This window comes from Mytilus edulis, chromosome 6, assembly GCF_963676685.1.
Source record: "Mytilus edulis chromosome 6, xbMytEdul2.2, whole genome shotgun sequence".
NCBI lineage: Eukaryota > Metazoa > Mollusca > Bivalvia > Mytilida > Mytilidae > Mytilus > Mytilus edulis.
In genome coordinates this window covers 12,918,336-12,930,074 of record NC_092349.1, presented here as the reverse complement: position 1 = coordinate 12,930,074, position 11,739 = coordinate 12,918,336, and the positions used below count along the sequence as shown (strand labels likewise).

Genomic DNA, 11,739 nt, shown 5'->3' with positions numbered 1-11,739 from the left:
ATATGATGCAGAATAATAATTCATATACAAAAATTCAAACACATTACAATATACAAATATCTCGTCAGTGGTAAAAATAATATGAATCAAAATAGCAAATGTAATTATGCTCCTCGAAAAATTAGATACATAAACTCATCATGGATACCAGGACTAAATTTTGTATATACACCAGACGTGCGGTTCGTCTACAAAAGACCTATCAGTGACGCTCGAATCCAAAAAAGTTAAAACGGCCAAATAAAGTACGAAGTTGAAGAGCATTGAGGACCAAAATTCCTAAAAGTTTTGCAAAACACAGCTAAGGTAATCTATGCTTGAGGTAGAAAAGCCTTAGGCAGCAACCATTGATATGGTTATATTTATAAATTACCTGTTTACAAAATTTAGAATTTTTGAAATATTAAGGCAGCAACCATTTGATTTTCTGGGGGAGGGGCTATGGTTTTTTTTGGAAAAAAAAGTTTGTTTCCAGTTTTTGGAGAAAAAATTGTTTGTTTCACCCTCAGCTGCCACTATATGTAATGCTAAAATTGAAAGAAAAAAATTGTTTTCGACTTATCGCGAAAAAAATAGATTGTTTTCGCCAGAGGCGAAAAAAAAAAATTTGTCCAGAAAAAAAAACAATAGCCCCCCCCCCCCCCCCCCCCCCCCAGAAAATCAAATGGTTGCTGCCTTAGTATTTCAAAAATTCTAAATTTTGTAAACAGGTAATTTATAAATATAACCATATCAATGATAGTTCATGTCAGCACAAAAAAGTGCTGACTACTGGGCTGGTGATACCCTCGGGAAATAAATCTCCAGCACATACATTGATCTTGAAACGAACTACTAGACGGCTTGATATTACTGTGGATTGATGAAAATTTGTTGGATTCCAATTTTCGTGGATTCAGTAATACGCGTTGGATACCACATTTCATGGATTCCATGGGTATTTGGGAACCACGAATATAATTGTTTAACGAATAACGTATTTTTCAAAAGAATGCAAAACCACGAATTTAAATATACACGAAAATGAAAGTTTTCCTAAATCTACATAAATTGGTACCCACGAAAATAAATGAAGCAACAGTATATCATGTTTGTATCAAAATACTTGTTAAAAGTAAAATAACAAAATTACCGAACTTCAAGGAAAATTCAATTCAGAAAGTCCCTTATGAAATGGCAAAATCGAATGTTCAAACTCATTAAACGAGTAGAAAACAACTGTCATATTCCTAACTTGGTACAGGAATTTCTGCATGCTCCTTATTTACTAGTAAATATTGGAATACGCCCGTTTTTACTTTTATAGCTAGGTAAACCTCTTGTAAAAAAAAACAGAAAAAAAACATAACAGAAAACAGAACTCAAAACACAACATAAAACACTAGAGTCTGATCAAAACAAACCCCATCAAAACTAGGAGAGATAAATGTTCAAAAGAATTCAAACATTTTGTACGTTCTAAAAAGTAAAATCACAAAAATACTGAACTTAGAGGAAAATCAATTCGGAAAGTCCATAATCACATGGCAAAATCAAATAACAAAACGCATCAAAAACGAATTGACAAGAACTGTCATATTCCTAAGTGTTTTCCTGAATTTACCATCACCAGGAACGCTCGGAACCAAAATGTCAAAGCGAGAATGTACACAATATACCTTATGATGTTAGTAGCTATATATATAATGATCATAGAAGGGCGAAAGATATCAGAGAGACATTCAAAGTTGTATGTCGAACGTCATGGCTGAAAGACCAATAGACAAACACACAAAATAGAAAGACTAAGATTCATAAACCCCACAAAAAAAACTGATGCTCATGTTATAAAAATCCCGGTTATCAGTCCAATTTGGTAGATTATATTTGGGAAAAGGATACAGGATTATAGTTACGACATTAGGAACATATATGTATTTGTAACCATCTGTGAAACGGATATCTCATAACGGCCAAACAACTTGCGATGGCGTCCGTAAAACTTTCAAAGGGATGACTTCAAAACGGTTATCGTATGAATAATACTGAAACATTAAAAAAAACCGCTAAATCGACCCAGTGTTTGTAAATGAAAAAGACATTTTTATTTTTTGGTTCGTCCGAAGAACTTTTCATGATGTGCTATCCTCATGAATCTCATAATCCAAACTGAAGAAGCAGATGTAATTAAAAAGCCGAACACATAATAGGCCATTGGCTTCATAGCTAAATATAATGCATGGGTTTTGGTCTTTGTTGACTACAATTCGATGACCTGTCGTGTATGTCTTCTCGAGATTCTTGGAACCTATAGGAGGATATTTATCCGATTAGCCACACAGCTTCCCCGATCCACCTTTACATATCATTATCACGACGGCACACTACGTACAAATAATAACAAAGTCGCAAAATTTTGATAAATTGTATCTACGATTAACGAACTATTTACAAAATATTTTAAGATAAGCCAGTATATCGTCTACATCTGACAACCATACTGTACAAGACATCTATAGTTGTTTCTAGCCTTGCAGTACGCACATAGCATATCCACTGTAAAGGCAAGTGCTCTTCCGGCAAAGGTGGAAGGATCAACTGTCGCTAAAACAGAAACAAAGCCAATGCTTTATACAGTGATCTAAAGTTACATTAGGTCACTTTCAACACATAATATCTTTATGCTGTGTTGGTGTTTTTGTGAAGATTCAAGTCACCATATTTGTTTCTTATTTACCTTTAAATGTTTGTAAATCTGTTTTCATATTAAAAAGGTGCGAGTTGTACAGTGACCATGTTTAATACAAATTAAAAATGTTATAAAAAGTTTGAAAGAACCAGAGAACATAATATTTCAGTGTTGAATGTTTTTAAGTCAGAACGAAAGAAAAGTTAAATCAACAGTTCAGATAAATATATTACTAAAGAAGTAAACGTATTGCAAAATTTTTGTAAATAAGCATAATGCAAAACGGTTAGGTATAATCCGAGACTTTTATAGTTCAGTGTTCATTGTTTCATCCAAAGTACCAATATCAAATCAATTTCTATAATCCAGTATAAAGTGATGTTAAATAGAAATTCAGTGTCAAAAGCTGTAATACAAGATAAGCATGAAAAAACTAATTTAAGGCTTGAATTTAATTTTTCACACTGCAGTAAAAAGAAAATCTAAATAAAACAAACAAGCATTTTTTTTTTATCAATTTCTTATGACAATAACCTTTTTGACTAAAGGTACGTGACTAATATTAAAGGTGAATGTTTTCATTTCTCTATATTTTCATGATTAATATTCGTGAAAACAAAAATTTCCGGGACTGACATTATTAATTACACTGTTTTTTTTTTATATTCTCAGTTAATGAACTATCACATCACTAGATAACTAAGTCTCTTACTCTCTCAGGTAAAATTGACCTTTGATAAATTGGACTATATAGTTTCAAAGTGTAGATACTATTCTGTACGCTATCCGGAAGTCGCGATTTTCGAAGCGAGAACTTTTTGGATCACATTTTAAATTTGATGAGTATACTGAATTTAACGTTAAGTTGATCATCTGTACATTGCTTAATGATTAATTCAGCCGACATCGATATTCTCAAATGGTTTAGAATTAAATTCCGCACATTCAATATTCGTATCTTTGCCTTAATCAAGAGATTTTCAAGTGCATCACTAAGAAAAATCAGTCGGCGAACATAAAAACAATCTTTTTACCCTCTTAGTGTACAAATTAACGTAAAAACCAGACTTAATTAACTAACTGAAGTATATTTCAAGTGGTGGTAAAAGTTTCAACCAGATCTTTGAAGCCAGAAATAAGAAAATTACACTTGTTTGAATTTCTCACTGTACGATCAGTCTCGCTTGTTTATTTTAAAACTGTATTATCAGTCTTTATGTCACTGTATTCTAGTGGTGATTTCAAAGTTATTTACGATACATTAGAAGGTGGCATTTTTCTAAATAACACAAATATATTTCAATACATTCACATCCTGAAAACTTATGAAACATGTTTTAGCTTAATAGGGTGTACTCGACTTACTACATTACGTATAAGGATGTTTAAATGTTGCTAAAATAAGAGGAAGGTTTGATGTATACTAGTATATAAGTTTCAGAAATGTCCTCCGTTATACTTAAAATTGTACAAACACACAGATTTAGTTGTTATATAAAAATGCATGTATTTACACACATTCGAGGCCGTACTGTAGCCTATAATTGATCACAGTTCCTTCACTTTGTTTAAGATGTAGAGCTGTCTCTCTGACACTCAATTGTACACCACTTTGTCAAGCGGGGGTTATAGTGATAAAGAAGTCCGTCTTTCCGTTCGTTCGTTGGACCGGTACAATATGTTTCGCCGGTTTTGTAAGCGCATCTCCTCATAAACCACTTAATATACATTGGGGGTTCCGGCCATTTTTAAATGAAGAGGGGGTCCAATCCAGGAGGAAAGGGGATTCCAAATATATGTTCCCATACAAATGCATTGATAATTAAACTAGAGGCTCTAAAGAGCCTGTGTCGCTCACCTTGGTCTATGTGAATATTAAACAAATGAAGTAGATGGATTCATGACAAAATTGTGTTTTGGTGATGGTGATGTGTTTGTACATCTTACTTTACTGAACATTCTTGCTGCTTACAATATATCTATCTATAATGAACTTGGCCCAGTAGTTTCAGTGGAAAATGTTAGTTAAAATTTACAAATTTTATGAAAATTGTTAAAAATTGACTATAAAGGACAATAACTGCTTAGGGGTCCATTGACCATTTCCGTCATGTTGACTTATTTGTAAATATTACTTTGCTTAACATTATTGATGTTTACAGGTTATCTCTATCTGTAATAATATTCAAGATAATAACAAAATTTCCTTAAAATTACCAATTCAGGGAGAGCAACCCAACAACGGGTAGTCAGATTCATCTGAAAATTTCAGGGCAGATAGATCTTGACCTGAAAATCAATTGAACCCCATGTCAGATTTGCTCTAAAGGCTGCGGTTTCAGAGTTATAAGCCAAAATCTATATTTTACCCCTATGTTCTATTTTTAGCCATGGCGACCATCTTGGTTGGTTGGCCGGGTCACCGGACACAATTTTTAAACTAGATACCCCAATAATGATTGTGGCCAAGTTTGGTTTAATTCGACCCAGTAGTTTCAGAGGAGAAGATTTTTGTAAAAGATAACTAAGATTTACGAAAAATGGTTAAAAATTGACTATAAAGGGCAATAACTCCTAAAGGGATCAACAGACCATTTTGGTCTTGTTTGACTTATTTGTAGATCTTACTTTGCTGAACATATTTGCTGTTTACAGTTTATCTCTATCTATAATAATATTCAAGATAATAATCAAAAACAGCAAAATTTCCTCAAAATTACCAATTCAGGGGCAGCAAACCTATCAACGGGTTGTCCAATTCATCTCAAAATTTCAGGGCAGATAGATCTTGACCTGATAAACAATTTTACTCGATGACAGATTTGCTCTAAATGCTTTGGTTTTTGAGTAATAAGCCAAAAACTGCATTTTACCCCTATGTTCTATTTTTAGCCATGGCGACCATCTTGGTTGGTTGGCCGAGTCACCGGACACAATTTTTAAACTAGATACCCCAATGATAATTGTGGCTAAGTTTGGTTTAATTTGGCCCAGTAGTTTCAGAGGAGAAGATTTTTGTAAAAGATGACTAAGATTTACGAAAAATGGTTAAAAATTGACTATAAAGGGAAATAACTCCTAAAGGGGTCAACAGACCATTTTAGTCCTGTTGACTTATTTGTAGATCTTACTTTACTGAACATTTTTGCTGTTTCAGTTTATCTCTATCTATGATAATATTCAAGATAATAACCAAAAACAGCAAATTACCAATTCAGGGGCAGCAACCTATCAACGGGTTGTCCGATTCATCTCAAAATTTTAGAGCAGATAGATCTTGACCTGATTAACAATTTTACCCCCATGTAAGATTTGCTCTAAATGCTTTGGTTTTTGAGTTATAAGCCAAAAACTGCATTTTACCCATATGTTCTAATTTTTAGCCATGGCGGCCATCTTGGTTGGTTGGCCGGGTCACCGGACACAATTTTTAAACTAAATACTCTAATAATGATTTTGGCCATGTTTGGTTAAATTTGGCACAGCAGTTTCAGAGGAAAAGATTTTTGTAAAAGTTAACGACGACGGACGACGGACGACGACGGACGACGGACGACGACGGACGCCGGACGCCAAGTGATTAGAAAAGCTCACTTGGCCCTTTGGACCAGGAGAGCTAAAAAGGGTCTGCCGGATCCCCTTTTTTTGAATCCGTCACTGATATGACTATTAATTAATCTTATTCGGATTCCTTATCATAAATGATAATGACTGTATTGTGCACCGTCTATTTCGAATTTTAGTAAAAAAATCTTTTATGGGGTTACTTTATATAAGATACGGACTTGAACATTACCTTATATGGGGGCACCCATCAGGTATTTCCAACACCTCCTAAACCTCCTAAACCAATCATTAAAGTTTTCTGAAATTGCTCCATTTTTACTCGATTAATGCATTATGGACCTTCTATTTCTGTAAACTTACCAAAATTAAATCACATGAATTACCCCCCTACGCAAAGCTGTCTTTATCCATTTTCAATTGGTCAACGGCGGACGGTGTAAATAATCTTTAAACATGTAATAGCTAAACAGATAACTGTAACGATACACTATTACAAAGTCCACAAGCGAATCATGTATTACTTTTAAGGCATTTGATTTTAAATAAGACTGATGGAACAAAAATACAATTATTTTGCCGTCTAAAAAATTCATCAGAAATATATTTGTATTGTCTGATGAAAGTAATTACACGTTATAGTTCCCTGAATAGTTCATAATATCACATATACACGTATATACCTTCAAATTGTTGTTGTTTTTTCTTCAAAATCACGACTGGTCATACAGTCAAAAAATCTAAAATTGATTCTAGAATACAGTCAGTTCTAGACTGATCGTACAGTAATTTATTTTGGGATCCTCAGGGAAAACATATTTTTTTATGGGAAATACGAATATTCTACTTAAATCCGAAAAGAATATTGAAACAGCATATAATTAACTCTAAACTGATGCAAATATTTGCAATAAAAGATTATTTGCTTTGTACTACGAGAGCAAAATTGTCCATCGATTTCACTTTTTTCTACTAAGTTGATGTGATGCACACGTATATTTTATATTCTAATGCATGTTTTTGTTACAGTTACTCATATTTATTATGCTATATATACCTTGAAGATGTTCAAAGCACTTTGTAGATATAGGAGTAAACAAATGATGAGAAAAGTTACCGTAGGCAAAACCGTCCTGTTAGCCAGTTGGAAATCATCGCTTCGAAAATCGCGACTTCCGGATAGCGTACAGAATAGTATCTACACTGTGAGTTTGCGTTCATTATAGTCATATATACTTCTTTACTATTAGAAGTACGCATGCACTCTTGTCTTTTTATGTTTGGGATTGAGCGTTCCTGATAAAGTAAAAAGTATATTTCTTCATTAATATTATACGTTATTTTTTAAACACTAGTTCAGTACACCAGTAGTTTATACCAATATTAAAAATCAGATTTTTCTTATGAAAATTGCAAAAGTGCATCTCTATAAACCACCATCGCAATCAAAACTGCAAATACAAAATATATGCCACTTATATCATATAAAGAGAAATTAATTGTACATACAAGATCCTGCACAGAATACTTCTTTACACCTCTGTTGTTTCTTCTGGAATTTAAACTCTTTAGCACATGACTTGCATCTTTTAGGTGTTTGCAAGTTTCTTCTGGACTTGTCCTCTGTTAAAACAAGAAAGATTCTTTGAATTATAGAAATATTTTTGAAGACCCATTGGTGGACTGCGGCTGTTTTCTGCTCTTTGGTAGGGTTGAAGTCTGTTTGACATATTCCCCATTTCAATTAAATTTATCATCTAATCTGCTATAACTGGTATCAATTAAAGCACACAAGCGAATTGTGCAACTATGTATCATTTTACATTCGATGACAGTTACATAGTAAGTTATCGAAATCAACGTCATTCTGAAATGAGAGTCCATGATATCACGTTTCTATTTGATGGTTCATAGCAATGTCATTAATTTTAACATATCAAATTCCTCATACATGAAAGCCAATTGGCCAACATGCAATGCCATCCTATCAAGCTTATACATAACCTGTCCTCTATCGAAATACCAAGCAAATTTAAGTAGAATACTTTCTCGTGCTAATGACATAATAATCTTTTATATTGTAGTCAATTTGTGGTAAAGTTCACTTAAAATACAACTTTCTTTTCTGTACGAGTCGCCCCGAGTTACACGTTTAGAAAGTCCTATTTACCTCCTTTCTGTAAATTGAAATTTAAATTTTACGTTTTGCGCATGCCAAAAGCTTAATAACACACAATTCTATATCGATTTCTTTAAAACTTACTGCTACAATACAACTCGGTACACAGCTCCCTCAACTCTGTTGTTTTGAAATCCCGTTTACAAGTTCGACACTTCTCAATATCTGTAATAACTGAAATTCATAAAGATATCAACACAATTGAACTATAGAACAAACAAAAAAATAAATGAAAAAGTCCAAAATATTAAACAAAATTTTTTAAAATACAACAAAGATAGAATCCTTCCCCTAACGAAATGATAAAGCATAAAAACCTTTGGGTAGTCCCTACTTTCAATCTTGTTGTCTAAACGTCAATTGCATTGGAAAGATCAAGTAAAATGATAAAATTTGATGTGATTGTAATAAAACATGAAAATATGAATTTTCGATAATTCATAAAAAAAAATTAAAAACTACAAAAATACTGAACTCCTAGGAAATTTCAAAGAGAAAGTCCCTAATCAAAGGGCAAAATCGAAAGCTCAAACACATCAAACGACTGGATAGCAACTGTCATATTCTTGACTTGGTACATGAATTTTCTTGTGTAGAGAATGGTGAATTAACACTGATTTTATAGCTAAAAATCTGAAAGTATGCCATAAAGTATGATATAATAAAATTTCAAGATTTTAGAATAACATCATTTTTTTTTTGGTTCTATCAAAACCACTAAAATAAAAACTAAACAATTCAAGAAGGAATCTCGTATATATTTTCTAATATATCACTATTTTATATTGTAAAACTATTTTTTTGATGTTGCAATATCATTCTTACTCGCCATCACACTAACATCTTTGGTTCATAGTTCAATTAAACAGCATTAAAAACATCAATTTCAGTTATGAATGATATCGTGAATCAGCATAAACTTTAGTGCCCTTTGTCACTGATAACTCTTTTCTATATAGCGTACACAATTTTAATCATGTTATCCATAATGAGTTTATGTGCATGGTAATTTATCGACATTCATTCGAACTATATTTCTTTTTTTAATAGTGTGAAAGGTACTCGACAAACTATTCTTGGACGGCCTATGCAACTAGCAATTCCAACACCAAGTAAACCCTCTAAAGTGTTGAATCTACTTTTGAAACGCATCCATTTCTGAATATATTTTATTCTGCTTTATAATCAAACCACTTCTTGCATTTTAAGCCAACTTTGTGTAAATGACATATCGTTAAAAGTCTTAAAGAAAAAAATACTTGTTAAATACTGGTCATAAACATCTCCCAATATCGACAATTTTAAATTCTCATTTGTCAATTTAGAAACCTTTCAAAAGTGAGGTAGATTCACAACTCTTTGATATAAAATTCTGATCGGTTGAAAACATGTCCAACAGTGGAAAGTTTAAATTCTCATTGGTCAATTTAAAACAACTTTCTCATATCAAACTACAAAGAGTAAGCTTCAAAACTCTTTGTGTTTTAAATATGATCCGTTGAAAACATGTTCAGAAGAGACTGTTTAAAGTCTCATTAGTCAATTTATAGAAACATTGTTAACTACTATGGGCGAGTTGCAAAACTCTATGGGGTTGATAAAAACAAATTCATTCAAATTTCAAATTAAAAGACACCCCTCTTTTTTTCGTGAGCAGCTAAATAAAGGCAACAGTACTATACCGCTGTTCAAAACTCTTAAATCTATGGACAAAAAACAAAATCTGGGTAACAAACTAAAACTGAGGGAAACGCATTAAATATTAGAGGAGAACAACGACACAACATTAAAATGTAACACACACAGCAACGGACTAAGCATTAGACAACATCCGATGAGAATAACCAATATAACATCAAAACCAAATACATGAATTTGGGATAGAAAAGTACCGTGACACGTCTTATAGTAATGTGAATTCACACTCAAAAATAGGAGAAAACAAACGACACAACGAAAAGGTCAGATTCATAGAACTTCTAGTTGTCTTACCTTTATTAGCCAAAACATTTTTTCCTCTTTTGTTTTTCTGTGCTATGCTCAGGGAAATTATAACCAGGAAACAAATTAAGACAAATTTATGCATCTTTTCTCTACAATAATTTTGTTTGCTATGATGAACAAATTTGTTTACAGTTTTATAAGAAGATGTTTGATGTCAGTTTAAGACGGAAAAAAACTGGCTATGACAGATAGTTTATTACAAGAAATATATCGTATGTTGTCATTGAATATAAAGTAAAGTGTTTTTTAAATGTCAAATGCAAAATGAAAAGTATACATAATTATATATTATGAACGAGCTAATACAAAACGAAAAATTAAAAAAGAGATGATTACATATAAAAGAGACAAATATTAACGAGACGTCATGTATTGTCTCTGCGACAAGAACCAAACCTGCCGCACGTAAAAAGGAAATTAAAAAGGTTAAAATAATAAAAATGCGTAAAAATGTATTTTTCAAAGGTCACTTGTAATGATGTCATCCACGCTGTGATACAAATATTTCTTTTAGTAAAAAAAAAATGTAAATGTAGTGACAGCACAATTAATTCTCTTTATGGTTTTATTAATTTTCAAACCTTTAAGGAATATACTGATGGTATTGCTGCTGTTTATTTTTTATTTTTTTATTTTTTTGCTTTGCTTTGTTTTGATGATACTTAATTGTTCACTAGTCAAGTAGTTAGCCCTTCAGAGTTGACCTGAACTATCATTTGATATGGTAATATTAATAAATTAACTGTTTACAAAACTTTGAATTGTTTGAATTACTTAGAATGTTCTGAATTTTGGTCCTCAATGCTTTTCAACTTCTTCCTGTATTTGGCCTTCATACTGCTCTCATACGAGCATCACTTATAAGGCTTGTGTATGCACAACGAGCGTCTGGTTTACAAAATTATAAGCCTATGATCTTTGATAAATATAAATTTTGAGTAAAAGAAATAGGTATTTAGTAGAAATCAACAATCTTGCTGCTACAAATTGGAAATTCAACCTCAAGTTGATATTTGAAATCAATTTTGTAAGGCTATTTTACCTAAGGAACAGATTACCTAAGCCGTATTTGGCAAACTTTTGGGAATATATGGTTCTCAATGCTCTTCAACATCGTACTTCGTTTTGTCTTTTTAATATTGTTTTATTAGAGCGTCGCTTATGAGTCTTTTGTAGACGAAACACGCGTCCGGCGTTAATACAAAATTTCAATTCTGATATCGATGACGAGTTCAATTTCTGAATATAAATCATAATTCTGATGAATTTTAGTAAAATTTTTAATTGATTTCTAATATTTATAGCAGCATTGGGATATCCAGAT

General features: G+C 32.3%; 1 protein-coding gene across 1 annotated transcript; it reads right to left on the bottom strand.

Moving 5' to 3' along the window:
- Positions 1-2,388: 2,388 nt before the first annotated feature.
- On the bottom strand, positions 2,389-10,537 carry LOC139527155 (uncharacterized). Its single transcript, XM_071322445.1, has 4 exons — positions 10,404-10,537; positions 8,496-8,585; positions 7,742-7,855; positions 2,389-2,583 (listed from the first exon to the last, which is right to left on the bottom strand). Exons 1-4 carry the CDS (start codon positions 10,495-10,497, stop codon positions 2,462-2,464), a joined length of 420 nt encoding a protein of 139 aa, XP_071178546.1. The 5' UTR covers positions 10,498-10,537; the 3' UTR covers positions 2,389-2,461.
- Positions 10,538-11,739: the final 1,202 nt, after the last annotated feature.

What these genes read in the sequence shown, in the direction of transcription:
- LOC139527155 (XM_071322445.1), bottom strand. Translation starts at nt 10,497, where the DNA reads ATGCATAAATTTGTCTTAATTTGTTTCCTGGTTATAATTTCCCTGAGC. An exon ending in AAATGTTTTGGCTAATAAAG is followed by an intron (nt 8,586 to 10,403) that starts GTAAGACAACTA and finishes TATGAATTTCAG; the next exon opens with TTATTACAGATATTGAGAAG. An exon ending in AGTATTCTGTGCAGGATCTT is followed by an intron (nt 2,584 to 7,741) that starts GTATGTACAATT and finishes TTTCTGTTTTAG; the next exon opens with CGACAGTTGATCCTTCCACC.